This window comes from Mesocricetus auratus, unplaced genomic scaffold (genome assembly GCF_017639785.1).
Source record: "Mesocricetus auratus isolate SY011 unplaced genomic scaffold, BCM_Maur_2.0 Super-Scaffold_100047, whole genome shotgun sequence".
In the NCBI taxonomy this organism is placed as follows: domain Eukaryota; kingdom Metazoa; phylum Chordata; class Mammalia; order Rodentia; family Cricetidae; genus Mesocricetus; species Mesocricetus auratus.
The window spans coordinates 7,470,782-7,487,576 of record NW_024429224.1 but is presented as its reverse complement, the minus strand read 5'-3'; the positions used below and the strand labels follow the sequence as shown (position 1 = coordinate 7,487,576).

General features: G+C 52.0%; 1 protein-coding gene across 1 annotated transcript in view; it reads left to right on the top strand.

Annotated features, from left to right (window-relative positions):
- The first annotated feature begins 2,131 nt into the window (after positions 1 to 2,131).
- Positions 2,132 to 16,795, top strand: part of Eng (endoglin) — a 38,162-nt gene continuing 23,498 nt past the window's right edge. The window contains exons 1-2 of the mRNA XM_040735623.1: positions 2,132 to 2,543; positions 13,790 to 13,941. Coding sequence (XP_040591557.1) covers positions 2,477 to 2,543; positions 13,790 to 13,941 — 219 coding nt within the window. The 5' untranslated portion in view covers positions 2,132 to 2,476. The remainder of the gene's footprint in view (positions 2,544 to 13,789; positions 13,942 to 16,795) is intronic.

The window sequence follows — 16,795 nt, the reverse complement described above, 5'->3', positions numbered from 1 at the left end:
CTGTCTCAGAAAAAAAAAAGTCTTTTGGATCTGTGGAGGGATAAGCAGCAGAGGCCATCAAAGTCGCTACCCTCCTGGAACTTTTAGTGATGTACACTAGGCATTGAGGCTCCACCCAGACTTCGGGCTGGCAGGGACCACCTCTCTGCTCAAGCTTCCAGGCCTGGTGGCTCCACACCCTTCATTACCTCAAGGTCTCTGGTCAGGGCCCTCTAAAGTCTACTGGTAGGACTTTGCTTCCCTGGCTCTTGTTGTTTTACATTTTTCAAATTACATTTTATTCCTTTACTTGTTGTGGTTTTATATGTGTGGGTGTGGACACATACACACATGTGGAGGTCAGAGGAAGGTTTCGGGGAATCAGTTCCTTTCTTTCTTCATGGGGGCCCCAGGGATCAAACTCAGGTTGTCAGGCTTAGCGGCAAGCACTTTACTCCCTGGTCTCTGTAGCTAGTTCCAAGACAGCCTGGCTACCCAGTGAGACCCTGTTTTAAAAAAAACTAAGACACAAAGCAGGGCTAAGAAGGGGCCTAACCTAGGCTAAGCACGGAAGTGGGAGGAGATTGGATCACCCTGGGACAGCAGAGTGAGGAGAGGTTAAGTAGCCTGGGGGGCAGGCCAGCCATCTCTGAAGGACCTTATCCTGGAGGCCCGGAGGGTCCCCTGGCTGTCACCTCACTGTGATTCTCAGTCTTTGTACCAGCTGCCCCCTCCCCCAGTCCACTCAGCTCAGGTGGAGCAGCAGGGTGGCGTGCAGGCTGAGGTACCCACTCTCAGAGCTCCTTGGCAAGCTGGCCCCCCCTGTGTGAAACAAAGCCTAAGGGAGTAGACCTCTCGTCAATGGTGACAATTTGGTACTGATAAGGTGAACGCCCAGGGTGGGCCCTGGTGCGGAGTCTAGTTCCGGGGCTAGGCTGACTCCCCAAGACAGATTCTGTTAGGGCACATAGAGAAGCTCATAGCCACTCTGCCCCCACCCCCATCTGCCTCCAGGAGTCCTGGTGTCTGCTATCTCCATGGCTGAAGGGAAGGGCAGAGCCTGCCATCCCCGAGAGGCCTGGTGAGCTGGGTCTCCCATGCTTGCCTGGGTAAGAGCAAGCTGACCTTTCTCCAGCCTGCCTTCAGGAACCACACCCACCCTCCCCGCCTCATGGCAGCCCCTGCAGAGACAAATTGCAGGTCTGGCCTGGTCACTGACCCACTGGAGAGCACCTAAGGGCCAGAGCTGAAACCCCAGGCCAACATCTCCTATAGAGGCTGCCCTTCCCAGCCTTCTCCCTCCTCAAGACAAGTGACTCCCACTGGCCCCAGGGATGGAGTCCCTGTGTTCCGGCCACCAGAGATGGGCTTCTTAACCTCTCTGCATCCGTACCATTTACCCCAGGATGGCCCACGTTCTCCCTGTATTACAAATAGGTAACTGAGATTAAAGATTCAGCCAGGTCCTTGCTGGAAATAAGCAAGGCGTATCCAAACCCATGGTCATCTGGCCTCTGAGATGGCATGAAAGTCTGTGCCTGTGTCTCCTCTAGACTGGCTATGTGTTGCCTAGGCTTGCCCCCCCCAACTCACAGCCCTCCTGCGCTGGCCTCCATGGGGCAGGGATTACAGGCGTACGCACCAAACGTCAAATGTGTGTTCTGTGCCTTCGGGACTGTATGGGCCCTGAGGGTCTCCGCAGCCCTCTGACCTTCTCTGGACCCAGCGAGTACAATCTCTGCTCCATACTAACCTGGGAATGTTTCTTCCTTCCGCTGGGCCTCAGCTTCCCTGTCTGGAAGTCTGTGTTGATGCTGGCGGGGACCAGCTAGAATCCCAGGAGGCATCCTTCCAGAAGGCTATCTAAGTACATCACTTGTTCCCTCATCTGCAGAAGGAACCTGAGTTACCAGGGCTTCAGGCAGAGCTTGACCCCTGTCAGGTTCAAGATGTGACCTCACCAACAAGCCTTGGCTAGAGTAGATGGAGGGTGAAGTGAATGGGGGGCAGGTCTGACGCCTGGGCCCTCCCATCACCCTGCCTCCCCCATCCCAGGGCCCCCCACCCAGCGACAAAGCTTGTGGCACTTCCTCTACCCGCCTGGCAGGCGGCCTGGCCCGGCCCCTTCTCTAAGGAAGCGCATTTCCTGCCTCTCTGGGCCGGGCTGGATGAGCTGAGCTCCCTGCTGAGGACAGTCAGACCCTTACCTCTTTCTGTGTCCTGTCCCCAGGCCAGAACCGCTGCGGGCTGCTGTCCAAAAGAGCTCAGCTTTCCCACCATCCAGTCAGCTGGAGACCCCTGCCCTACTGTGAGTCCCGAGCTCACTTCTCCTGACTTCTCAGCCGCCACCTCAGAAGGCTGGAGCAGGGACGTGGTCGCTCCGGCCGCCTGCTCCCTTCGGGTCCCCGTGCGAACCCACGCCGGCCCCGGCGCCCACCCGCAGCCCTGCCTCTGGATACCGGATAAGACCCAGCGCACAGACTCCCAGGTGGACAGCATGGACCGAGGCGTGCTCCCTCTGGCCATTATCCTGCTGCTGGCCACCTACAGCTTCGTGCCCACAAGTAAGTGTCTGGCGCCCCTGCTTGGGTACATGCTCCAGACCAGGCTCTGGGTGTCCCGGTTCCCCCTCCTGCGTCCAGAGCTCATCATTGGCGAAGCCACCCCCAATGTGGTAGGAGGCAGGAATGGGATCCCCAATTATTTCGGCGTAGTGGGACTGAAGGATGCCACAGGTTGAGCAGTAAAAGTCTGGGGTGAAGAGGGAATAAGCTATTTTCCCTGGCACCTGCTGTGTTCAGCTATCAGCCTGCCGGGAGCCACACTGCACGGCTGGCGTGTGCCCTCCCTTCTCCCGGCCTCCAGCTTCCCATTTGAGGAAGTTTGGGGGGCACAAGAGAAAGTTAGGCTCTAGGTCCAACTTTGACCTCCTTATTTCCTTGTGTGATCTTGGGGGATGACCCTGAGGCCTCTGAGCCAGGGGTGCTGTAGTAAAGGTTTGTAGTCAGGTCGTTTGTCCAAAGCTTCAAGTCCTTCTACTTTTCCCAGGATTTGCTCCTTCCCAGAACCCCACTGAACCCACATCCTGCCTCTACCCCCTTCTCAGGAAGGACACAGGTCCGTTAGGGGTTCGGTGGGTCTTCTCATCCCGGCTGACATTTAAAAGTGACCCCAGGAAGCTGGTGACCCCAGTCCCACTCATGGTGGGTTTCAGTGGGCCTGCTCCTGGGTCACGCCTAACTGCGGCGTGCCCACCTACAGATTCTGGGGCTTAACCAAGGGCTGGGATGGACTGCCAGGGGGCAGGAGCGTGGGGAGGAGATGGGGCCGCCCCGGCATCTTAAAGTCTGTAACGATGGGAAATCATTGGTCAACCGGAAATTGGGTCTCAGAGACACTGAGTGACTTAGCGGGGATTTGACTCCTGGCCTGTGGCCCCCAGAACCCTTGCTCTGACCACGTGTGACCCTGCAAGATGGCTGCCACGATCACCCCATTTCCCAGAAGAGAAAATGGAGGCTCTGGCCCTCCAAGTCCACTTACTATATATAACAGAGCCTGACCCAAGCCTGGGCCAAGACTCCAGGCCCCTTCCTCTGTGCTTGAGGAGACATGTGTGACCTTTAGGGTCTGACCTGTGGCATGGAAGGTGGGTGTCAGAGTCTAGGTAACTTTCCAGATTTTAGATAGGCTGATGATGATGATGATGACAGTGGTATGAAGACTCCCTCGGGGCTGATTTCAATCTCCTAACCTTCAGTTCTTACTTGGAAATCAGAGTTCAGTGGTGCACACCTCTTCCCTACAGACCCAAGGCACAGATACCCTCAAGGCTGCAGAACAGTGGTTCTCAACCTGTGGGTCTTGAACAAGTTGGGGGTCAAACAGCCTTTTCATAGGGGTTGCATATCAAATATCCTGTGTACCAGATATTTACATTATGATTCATGGCATTTGTAGGGTTACAGTTATGAAGTAGCAGCGAAGTAACTTTGTGGTTGGGGGTCATCACAACATGAAGAACTGTATCAAAGTGTCAGCCTTAGGGAGTCTGAGAACCACTGGACTCTAGAGGACGGTAAAGTGGGTAAAATAATTAGGAAGTAGTGAGCTCTGACGGTTATATCCTGGGTGAGTAGCTCAGTGGTAGAGCTCTTGTCTGCCACATGTGAAGTCCTGAGTTAAAAAATTATACACATTTACATACGCGCACACACACACAACTCACTTTTATTTTATTTCTTGAGAAAGCGTCTCGTTATGTGGTCCTGGCTGTCCAGGACACAGAACTCAGTGGATGGGGGTGGCCGCGGTGGCAGCCACACATGCATCACTGTCTCAGGATGGAGGGGACAAAAGGGAGGACCCAGTCTTCCGGAGCACAACTCAGCAGAATTTTCTTTTCTTTTTGGTTTTTTAAGACAGGGTTTCTCTGTAGCTTTGGAGGCTGTCCTGGAACTCGCTCTGTAGACCAGGCTGGCCTCGTACTCACAGAGATCCACCTGCCTCTGCCTCCCGAGTGCTGGGATTAAAGGTGTGAGCTACCAACGCCCGACTTGTGTATAACTTTTTATCCTCACACTTCAACTTCAAAAGTCATTCTAAATGGTGTGTGGTGACACACAGCTGTAATCTTAGCACTAGGGAAGCTAAGGCCATAGTATCCACATGTGTTCCTGGCCAGTTTAGATTACATAGTGAGTTCAACGCCAGCCTGGACTACAATAGTAATAGTCTGTCTTAAAAAAAAAAAGTCAACCTTAGAGAGCTACTTGTCACTTCTGTAAGGATGTGCGACCCATGGGTACCTGTAATAAACCCGGCAACCAGATTCCACCAAATGTCCACCAGCAAGGGTCTCACTGACGAAATCAGGGTATCATGGAATGCCATCCAGCAGCAACCATAAAACCAGTGGATCCATTCACTGTGACACACAGATGTATAGAACACAGTTAGGACCCTAAACAACAATCCATTTCTACTAATGTGCAGTTTGCACAGAGAAAATTCCAGAAGGATGGACACTCAGTATGACTGCTCTCCAGTGTGGGATTTTCTTTAAAGGGCTTCATAAGACAAATTCTTCTGTCCTAGATTTATTTATTTATTTATTTATTTATTTGGTTTTTCGAGGCAGGATTTCTCTGTTGTTTTGGAGGCTGTCCTGGAACTAGCTCTTGTAGACCAGGGTGGCCTCGAACTCACAGAGATCCGCCTGCCTCTGCCTCCCGAGTGCTGGGATTAAAGGCGTGCGCCACCAACGCCCGGCTCTGTCCTAGATTTATTTATTCTATTTGTATTATTGTTTTGCCTGCATGTACAGACAGTTGTGAGCCTCCAGGTTGGTGCCAGGAATTGAACTCAGGTCCTCTGGAAGAGCAACAAGTGCTCTTAACCACTGAGCCATCTCTCCAGCCCTGGAGTTCCTTTAAAGAACATGCATGTGGAGATCCTTAAGGAACAGCTTAACCAAAGAAAACAGATGAGTGAGGGGTGCTGGGAATATAGCTCTGTGCAGAACCAGGCTTAGCCCGTGTGAGGCTCTGTGAGGAAGAGAGCAGAGGGGAGGAGAATGGAGGGGAGGGGAAGGGAGGGGGAGGGGAGGCATGCTGGATGCACCTATAACACCAGCACTCAGGAAGCAAAGGCAGGATCAGAAGTTTGACCGCATATCAAGCTCAAGGACAGACTGAACTAGATGAAGACCTACCTGTCTCAAGAGAACAAGGGGGGGTGAGGAGAGGATGGAGTGGGGGAGAAAAAGAAGAGTGAGAAAGTGGGGGAAATAATTTTAAAAGTCTTAGGTCTGTGGGCCGACAAAACAGCTCACTGGGTACAGGTTTGCTGCCAAGGCTGACAACCTGAGTTTGATCCCTGGGATCGATATTCTGGAGAAAGCCATGTGTTGTCCTCTTACCTTTACATGCTATGGTAGACACACACACACACACACACACACACACACACACACATACTCACATACACTCACTCACACACTTACACACTCACACACACACACACACACACTCCCAGGTAAGGCTGGAATATTACTCAGTGGCAGAGTATTTTTTCTAGAATATTCCAGATTCAATTCTCAGTACTGGGAAGAAAAAAAAAAAGTCCCGGGATTCTTATTAGCAGGTATAAACTACCTTCTGGGCTTTGCAGGGTAATTTTTACCCTTCAGATGAACATGCGAGAGTCTTGTGGGCCCTTCTCAAGCGCCGTAGCATTTCCACGTCGTGATTTAGACTCTGTAACGTCCCATCCCTGCGCCGTCATTTGAACAGCGAGTCCCTTGTTGCTGAATAGTTAGTGTCTCTCCTTTTGTTCCAGTTCGGTGCATGTACCTCTCCCTGTATCTTGACTTACTTCATTTGGAAGCACTTGGCACTTGTGGCTGGGATTGGGCGCCTGGGGTTGTGTGGTGTTTTTATTTATCTGAGGCTGGGCATGACTGGGAGCTCTATGCTGCTGACCACCTGGGTGGGGATCTGGGACTCACTGCAGTAGGGGCTGGTGACACAGGGCAGAGGCACAACTATCTGTGGTTCTGAAGCCACATTCCAGAACCTCCCAGAAGGACAGTGGCTTCCTGGGGCCTACAGGGACATGGCCGCTAAGATTTTTCCTCCACACTTGGGCTCAGTCTGGTCTCGTCACAACCACCTGTCACTCCAGTTCCAGGGGACCCTGCATTCTGGCACCCACAGTCACACGCCCGTAGTGCATGGAGACTCATGCAGGCACACACAGACACACACGCGAGTGGTAAAATCAGTCTTAAATGTTAAAAGAAAAGGGAGATTCTCTCTCACCTCAGCTGGAGATACAGGGATGCTGAGGCAGAGGGACAGAGGACTTGCTCCATGTCACACGCGGGCTACTGACAGGCCCACTCCGTGTGCTCCAGGGCTTTCGGGCAGATCTGACAAGAGGGAGGTGATCGCCTCTCTTGTGCCCTCCGCGAGTCAGCCCCGTGTACAGGTGAGGACGTCCAAGCTCTCAGTCAGTGACAGGTCCTAATCTCCACCCCAGGCCATCTGCTGCAGACCCAGCCTCCTTGCCCGGCCCTTTGGTGGCTAGGGAGGCATGGAGGCTTAGGAAGCTGGCTACATAGCTTTGGGCTGCACTTTTGCCTCCAGATCAGGCTTTGGGGCAGCAGTCTGGCAGGTTGAGGGGGGCCTCATCCCAGAGTAAATTGCATTTAACACCATTGATGCGTAAATGGGGCGATGAGGGTACCAGCTGGCATTTACTGGGTGCATGCTGTTTACCAGCATGGCATTGCTCTAGGAATGTTGCTCATGCCCTCAGATTTATCTCCTGTCACCCCTTAGTTACAGATGAGAAGACTGGGGAGATAAGAGAAACTGCCAAGTAACACAGACTTGAGTGTATAGCCGGGGCCCCAAACCTTGGAACATCCATTTCCGTGAGCTATCTCAGGGGAGGGACAAGTACCTTCCTGTGATTTGATCCCCTCATTTCAGGGACTTGCAATGGCCCTCCCTTTTGGATATGACCCTAGGACCCTGCCTCTGCTGTCAGTGTCTTTATTGCCTTTATCCCAGAAAGAACTTCAGGACATCTCTCAGATCCCGGAGGGAAACTGAGTCCCAGAACAGTAGGAGGGAGGCAGCAAATTAAGAGATAAACCTTAAGCCGGGCATTGGTGGCGCACGCCTTTAATCCCAGCACTCGGGGGGGGCAGAGGCAGGCGCATCTCTGTAAGTTCGAGACCAGCCTGGACTACCAAGCGAGTTCCAGGACAGCCTCCAAAGCCACAGAGAAACCCTGTCTCGAAAAACCAAAAAAAAAAAAAAAAAAGAGAGAGAGAGATAAGCCTTAAAACGTACTGCAGAAACGTGTGTTCTGGGCCACCCCAGCCCAGATGAATGACAGGGACGTGGTGAGCCAGACTGTCCACGTGCTGTCCCCTGGGAGTGCAGACACTTAGAAGATGCTGAACAGCTGCAGCCAGGTGTGGGTGCTCCTGGGAGGCTGAGGTAAGAGAAGCTGAGGTTCCAGATAAGCTCTAGAGACAGTGAGTTTTAGGTCAGCCTAAGCTGTAGGAAACCCCATCTCAGCACCGGAGGGACGGCTCAAGGGTGAAGAGCTCTCAGGATATAGAGGGGGTTCCCAGAACCCACGTCACGCAGCCTGTAACTCCAGCTCTAGGGGATCCAGTGCCCTCTGCTGGCTCCTATACACATACAGACACACTCACACGCAGAGACACACACTCACACACACAGACACACACTCACACACACAGACACACACTCAACACAGACACACTCAACACAGAGACACACTCACACACACAGACACACACACACACTCACACAGACACACACACACGCAGACAACACAGACACAGACACACACAGACACAAACACCATTCATACAGATAAAAGTAGATACATCTCGGGGCTGGAGAGAAGGTTCAGCAGTTGAGAGCACTGGCTACTCTTCTGGAGGCCCTGTGTTCAGTTCCTAGCACCCACATGGCCGTCTACAATTGCCTGTAACTCCACTTCCAGGGGTTCCAACATCCTCACACAGACACACATGCAGGCAAAATACCAGTACACATAAAATAAAAATAAGTAAATAAATCATTTGAGAAAGAGTATTTTAAAAAATACATCTTAAAAAACAACCTAAGCCGGGCAGTGGTGGCGCACGCCTTTAATCCCAGCACTCGGGAGGCAGAGGCAGGCGGATCTCTGTGAGGTTTGAGGCCAGCCTGGTCTACAGAGCGAGTTCCAGAACAACCTCCAAAAACAAAACAGAGCAACCCTGTCTCGAAAAACAAAAACAAACAAACAAACAAAAAAAACATCACCACCAACAACAGCCTAGGCCAGGTGTGGTGACACATACCTCTAAACACATCACTCGGGAGGCAGAGCCTGCAGGGGGATCTCTGTGAGACTGAGGCCAGCCTAAGTTACAGACTGAGACCCTCTTAAAACTTAAAAAAACAAGGTTCAAGAGATTGCTCGGCTAGTAAAATGTTTGCTGTGCAAGCATTGAGGGCCCGACTCAATCCTCAGAACTCATACAACAACAATAATAAAAACCAGATTTGCTTCTAGGCACTTGCAGTCCTGGTACTAATGAGGAGACTGGAGGATCTCTGGGGTTCACTGGCTAGTCAGCTGAGCCTGCTCAGAGAGCGCCAGTCTAGTGAAAGACCGTGTCTCAGAAAATAAGGAGTGTGGCTGATGAGGAACAACTCGGTTTAACTTCTGGCTTCACACACACACACACACACACACGCGCGTGCGCACGCGTACACATGTACACATATGCACCCTCACACACTTACACCCACACATAGACTAGAAAGAAAGCAACTCAAACCTGTCAAAATAGACAAATGCAATGAAGTCCAGACCCGAGCACCCGGGACTCTGGGACATCAGGTCCTGATGAACCTAAAAAAGGAGAGTCCGTCCATCCCTCTCTCTCTCTCTCTCTCTCTCTCTCTCTCTCTCTCTCTCTCTCTCTCTCCTTTTTTCTTGTTTGTTTTTCAAGACAAACAAGGGTTTCTCTGTGTAGCCTTAGTTGGTCTGGAACTCTGTAGACCAGGTTGGCCTTGAACTCACGGAGATCCACCTATCTCTGCCTCCCAAGTGCTGGGATTAAAGGTGTGTACTACCACCGCCTGGCTAGGAGGCAACTGTTTCAAGAAAAGGCTAACAAATTGGCCACATGGTCAATAAAAGATGGCCGCTGGGGGCTAGACAGACGGCTCATCAGTTCCCGGCACTTGCTGTTCTCTTGAGGACCAAGATTTGGTTCCCTGTACCCACATGGTAGCTTACAGCTATCCGTAATATAACTCCAGTTCCAGGGGATCTGATGCCCTCTTCTGGCTTCTGTGGGCACTGCATGCAGGTGGTGCACATACATGCAGGTACACACTATGCACATAAAACTAAAAATAAATCTTAAAGGGTGGCTGTTGGTCTGAGGAAGCAAGGCGTGTTTGGAGGAACTGTTTACCCCAGTGACTGGGAGGACACAGTTGCCACAGCAGTTCCAGAGCAATCTCCATTCATCAGCAGGTGGCTCAGCCCTGTGAACGTGACAGCCTGGGAATGCGCACCAACTCTGTGAGGATGGCATAGGATTGTCACCGCCCCGTGTGACCCTGTGGGAAAGACATGGTAGCTCGGCTGGGAGATGGGACATCTGTGAGGCTGTCACTCAACTCTGAAAGGATAGAGGGCGGTCGGGTGGGTGACAGGTGACTGGAGAAGACTTTTATCAGAAAGCACCATCCTCGCTGTCACGGACGTTCCCAGCACCCGTGGGTACCTGATGTCTCACATACACTCACGCAGTACATGTGGGTGCTAGAACTTTTTTTTTTGGTTTTTACGAGACAGGGTTTCTCTGTATTGTTTTGGAGGCTATTGGTCCAGCCCAGCCTCGAACTCACAGAGATCCGCCTGCCTCTGCCTCCCGAGTGCTGGGATTAAAGGCATTAAAGGCATGCACCACCACCACCCGGCTGGGTGCTAGAACTTTGAAGCCAGGCCCTGCCGCCCGCTGAGTACGGGTCTCCTAGAGAAGTTCTTCAGCCTCTCTGACCGCCTGTAAAATGGGCGTAAGAAGCATCCACCTCTAAGGTCTACCATAAGGACCCAGGGAGTTTACTCACGCAAAGGCCCCAGACAGTGAGCACGACAGAAGCTTCTGTGGTGGGTATCGCCCAGCTTGTCATCTCTGCAAGCTCCGGTTGCAGGCTCGTAGAGGTGTGCAAGCCACCTGGCTCCAGAGTGACTTTATGCCTCCCAGAGTTGTTTGGGGTGGAATAGGGAGGGGCTGGCTGTGTGAGGCCCCGTGCTGGCAGGTGCGGATGGAGGAAGAGAGGGTCAAGGGTGCTCCAAACGCTTGCTCAGGAGGTCAGGGTCACCCAGCTCTCTCCAAGGGTGACTTCTGGGCCCCCAGCGGCGCCTTCTCCAACAGTTCCCGGGAGGCCCCGCATTTCCCTTGGTGCCAGGGGATTGTTTTCAGCTGGCCTGGGCCCGCCTTGGGCTGCTGGAGACAGGCTCAGGCGTCACACTCCCTCCTGTCTCCCCATTCTCGTCTGTGGGGTGGGGGCAACCAGTATTCGAAAAGGCCCCAAAATAAATGGGCCTCTTATCTGATCTCCCAGCCTGGCCTGTTATCTGATCATTACATAATGGCCAGGCCTGTGGCCTCTCCTGCTGGCGCTGGCTGACGGCATGGAGGAGGCGGCCCCAGGCAGCCCAGCAATGCCAGAGGAACTGGGGTTCCTGGAAGTCTGGGAGGGAGGCAGGGAAAGTCCAGAGATCTGTAGGTCAGATCCTGGGTCATGCGGGGAGAGGAGTGGGAGACCAGAGGCCAGGCGTATGTATGTATGTATGTATGCATGCATGCATGTATGACCTTGATGTAATTATCTGGTCCCTCGGGATATCTAGGTAGGAGCCTATGTTTGAGTGAGCAGCAGTAGGAGTGGACCAGAAGGAAAACTGACAACAGGAGGGGGGGTCAAGCCTTGAGTCTACTGGGGTGAGGGGGACCCCTGTGACCGCCCTGGCCTCCTGCTTCACCCCAGGCCTTAAACAGTCGACGTCTGCAGCAAACACAGGCAAGAAAGACCCACCTGCCTCACAACATGCTCCCAGAAACCTTCAGGGATGTGTGGTTTCCTCCCTTATTGATGTTGTACAGCCCAAGTGCTGAAATCGCCCCCAAAGCCACAGCTAATCAGAATTAGACACTGGGCCCGGATCCCAGGAACTTACTTCGAGCAAAAACACCATATTCCAAGCACTCCAATGTCCCTAACACACTGGAGACTAGGGCAGCAGCTAATAGGGTCTGAGCTCCTGCAGCAGACAGCTGTACCTGTCCCAGCTCTCTGCCCAAGATGGAGATGAGGGACAGTGTTGACAGGGTGTGAGGCAGCCATCCTACCTCCTTCTCTGACCTCGGTGCTTTGGGGCTCAACAGGCTAGCTACAAAGGCGGGGAAGAAGGCTGGTCAGGCCCCAGGCGCCTGGGGTTCAGGAAGAACCCCCGCTGCCCCCATCCCCAGCACAGACCGGCGGGCGTCAGCTGGACGTGAAGCCTGGCCCTCCTCGCCCATCTTTGATCTCCAAGAAAACAGGAAGTGAGCACGACAAGATGGAGACATAAACTTCCAAACAGTCTCCCCTCCTCTGTCCCTCCTCCACGGCCCCCCTTCCCCTCAGCACATTCCTTAGGACGAGGTGTAGAGGCCTCATTTCCTCTTCCTCCTCTGCTGGGTCAGGGTGAAATTCCATGGCTCTCCCTTGGGACCCGTGTTTCCGGGCCGCCCTGCAGCAGGCTGTGAGGCCTGCTCCATCACTGCCTTCCAACCTGGGCTGCTCCCGGTGAGGCAGGAAATTCCTTCCGCAGAAGCTGCCTCTTAGGGACGGACACCTTGAGGTCAGAAGAGGGGAACCGGGCTCCCTACCGCAACCCCTACCTTCCTTTGGACTGAACTGACTGTAATACTTGGGGTCCGTCCGCCATGGGTCCTGCCGCTCGGGGGTCACCTGCCACAGCAAACAAAAGTAGTGGAGAGCTGGGCACGGTGGCGCACGCCTTTAATGCCAGCACTGGGGGAAGCAGAGGCAGGTGGAGCTCTGTGAGTTCGAAGCCAGCCTGGTCTACATAGAACGTTCTAGATCAACCAGGACTAAACAGTGAGACCTGTCACACACAAAAAACCCAAACATAAAACAAACATATAACACCTTCCCTGCAAAAACAGTTAAATTTGAATTTCAGATAAACAATAAACATTTTGTAGTGTAAATATATAATTATATATTAAAATTATACCTTGAAAAATGAGTCAGGTTTATTTGAAACTCAGACTTAATTAGTGCCCTGACTTTTATCTTCCAACATTCTACCTAGTAACACTACAACTCTGGGAGAGGCCTTCTTTGGTTGAGCTTCAGTTTCTCCTTCTGTGGAATGTATGAAATGATATCTACCATGTAGGGTAGCTATGAAGATGCCTTGACAGCTTGATCTCTGCTCGTACCAAGTGTTCAGGAAATATTCAGAAAGGGAATTTACATGCCGGTGGTGGTGGTGGCGGCGGCGGCGGCGGTGCACGCCTTTAATCCCAGCACTTGGTAGGCAGAGGCAGGCAGATCTCTGTGAGATCAAAGCCAGCCTGGTCTACAAAGCAAGTTCTAGGACAGCCAGAGCTGTTACACAGAGGAAAGCCTGTCTTGAAAAACAACAACACAACAACAAAACAAAAAACGCAACCAAACAAAAAGTAAATGGGATTGTATCCAGGCATGGTGGTACACACTCAATCGCAGCCTTTGGAAATGGAGGCAGGAGGATGAGGAGGTCAAGACCATCCCTGGTTATATGACAAATATAAAGCCAGACTCGATACATCAAACTCCATCTCCAAATATTAGTAATAATAACTTCTTAAAAGAATAGGAACAGCCGGACGTTGGTGGTGCAGGCCTTTAATCCCAGCACTCGGGATGCAGAGGCAGGTGGATTTCTGTGAGTTCGAGGCCAGCCTGGTCTACAGAGTGAGTTCCAGGACAGCCTCCAAAACAATACAGAGAAACCCTGTCTCAGAGAAAAACAACAACAACAAAAAAAAAATAAGAATATACTTGGTACTTTTTCCTCTTGGCGCTGGGAATTGAACCTAGGGCCTTGCAGATGCCAGGCAAACATTCTGCCACTGATCTACACTCCTGGCCTCGTCGCCTTCTTACCTGACCGGCTTTCCCACTGTGTTTTACCCCAGGTCTTGCAGAAAGAGTCCATTGTGACCTACAGCCTGTGGACCCCACGAGGAGTGAGGTGACGTACACCACCAGCCAGGTCCCTGAGGGCTGCGTAGCTCAGGTCGCCAACGCTACCCATGAAGTTCACGTTCTCTTCCTGGAATTTCCCAAGGTGGGTGCCGCTGGCAGGTTCAGTGGGAGCCCCCAGGAGGCAGAGGTGAAGGCTGCCTCCCCTTGGCTGTTGCTGGGGCGGTGGCTGGGACTTCTCTATGGCCTCAGCCATGAGACTTGCTCCTGGGTTGGCCCAGAGGGAGTGGCCGTCTGGGAGCAGGGATGAAGGCATGGCAAGACCCGGCTGGAGGGCCAGTGAAGCGGCTTAGCCGGTGAGGCGCTTGCTACCAAGTGTGATGACCTGAGTTCAAGTCTCTGAATCTACGTAATAGAAGTAAAGAGCTGGCTCCCTCAAGCTTTGTTCCAAGTGCGCGCGCGCGCGCGCACACACACACACACACACACACACACACACACACTTTAAAGAAAGAACAACCCAGGTAGAAAAGAGCTAGGTAAGTGAGTCTGTGATCAAGGGGAGCTTGTAGCCAAACACCTCAGCCTCAAGTCTTCAGACTCAGGGCTTCGTGCTTGCTAGGTAAACACTCTACTAAACACTCTACATCTCTAGCTCTGGAGATTAGATCAGACAGACAGACAGACAGACAGACAGACAGACAGACAGACAGACAATAGATAGATAGAGAGTGTGTGTGGTATTGGGGATATGGGGTGTGTGTGTGTGGTGTGTGTATGGTGTGTATATGTGTATGGTGTATGTATGTGTGTGTGTTGTGTGTGAGTGTGTGTTGTATCTGTGTGTGGTGGGTATGGGTGTGTGTGTTGTGTCTATGTATGTATATGTGGTGTGTGTGTGTGTGTGTATGGGTATATATGTATGTGGTATATGTGTATGTAGTGTACATGTGTTTGTGTGGTATATGTATGGTGTGTATATGTGAATGGTGTATGTCTGTGTGTGTGTTGGGTGTGGTGTGTATGGGTGTGTGTGTTGTGTCTGTGAATGTATATGTAGTGTGTAGTGTGTGTGTGGTGTATATGTGTGGGATGTGTATGTGACGTGTGTGTATGCATGTGTGTATGTATGTGGTGTGTGTGTGTGTGTGTTATGGTGTATGTGAGTATCTTCTCAAGGGCTCATCACGGTCTATTATTATTTTCATTTTTTGGAGGAGGAAACTGAGTCTGGCCTTGAGAACTAAAACATGAACCTAAAGCCAGAGTCCACACCAGAATCCTAGGGACCTCAGAGCCAAATTCAAGTGTCATTGGCCTGCCTGGGATACAGGCCACACCTAGCTGAGGTGGACTAAGGCCGCAAGCATGAATTAGGAGCATAGGGTAAATTTGTGATCAGCCTGCCCCTAAACTGTTGAGTTGCCTAGCATTTGTGCAGTGATAAGAAGGTGCCCAGACCACCAATATCAGGGGGCCCTGCCTGCCACAAGGACTGTGGGCTTTGATAACCCCAAGGTACAGATAGCGCCAAATACATTTTATGTGGTTTTCATAAGCACTGTAATTTTTTTCATTGGTAATGATATGGAAAAACAAGACGCTTCCTGCAAGTACATTTTGTTTGCTCTGAGGTTTGGGGCCTTGCACCTCTTCTGGGTGATTGGGGTCCCCTGACAGCAGAGCCAGGCAGAGGAAGGCCCCAGCCAAATAGCCAGGTCTCTGGACCGCAGATGCGTAGATGGCTTCTTCCAGGACCGAGGAGGACGGTCACTGCACTGGCAGGAGCACGCGACAGGGATCTTCAGCTGCTAAAAACCTAGGCAGGGCTTCCTGGAGGAAGCGACAGCACAGAGTAGCTAGGACCTCCCTGAGTGGGGTAGGCAGTTAGCTAGGACCTCCCTGAGTGGGGTAGGCAGTTAGCTAGGACCTCCCTGAGTGGGGTAGGCAGTTAGCTAGGACCCCCCCCCAGTGGGGTAGGCAGTTAGCTAGGACCTCCCTGAGTGGGGTAGGCAGTTAGCTAGGACCTCCCTGAGTGGGGTAGGCAGTTAGCTAGGACCTCCCTGAGTGGGGTAGGCAGTTAGCTAGGACCTCCCTGAGTGGGGTAGGCAGTTAGCTAGGACCTCCCTGAGTGGGGTAGGCAGTTAGCTAGGACCTCCCTAAGTGGGGTAGGCAGTTAGCCCAGCAGGAGAGAGAGGAGTGAGCATGCCGAGGGGAGGGGCTGCCTGCTCAGGCTCTGCATGTTCCAGTCAGGACCTGGCAGTCCACCTAGGAGCAGAGCTAAGGAGACAGGCAAGATGTGTCCCTTCTTAGGAGCTTGGTTTTTTTTTTCTATGAACAGTGATGTCCATTGAAAGGTTTTCATGGTTGTGGTGGGGCGACACAGTAACTCATGGCATTGTCCAAGGATTCTAGATTTTGTGGCAACAGAATCTCCCTGTAGCTCTCTGCTCCTTCCAGAGGACTTAGTCATGTGACTTCTGACCCACCAGGCCAGGCTTCCAGCTCTAGAGCTCCAAAGGGTTTGCATTTGAAGGGGTGGGGGAGAGCCTGGGTCCAGCCCTGGACCTGTCTTGGCCTGCATGGGATGCAGAAGATAACCACTCATATTTTCCTTGGGTTCAGAGGCTTGCTCAAGAATTAGGAAAGTATAGAATCTGGTCCCAGGCTTGGCCTATTCTAAATAATTAGTATGTTCCATAAATGAATGGATGTCCATGTGGTGAATGCATTCAAGTATGACCATGATATAGAGTTTAGAAACACAGCTTCTCGTCAGGCATTGCAGCACGTGACTGAAATCCCAGTTACTCAGGAAGCTGAGGCAGGAGGATGCCTTGAAAAATTGTAATTTTCAGGTTATCCTGGGCAACATGGTGAGAGTTTGCTCAAAAAAACAAACCAAGAAGGAAGGCTACAGACTGTGGAGCCATTCAGACCTCACCTGAACTTTGGCTAACTTCATGGCCGCATCACTTTGTTGGCAACCTGTCGGAAGT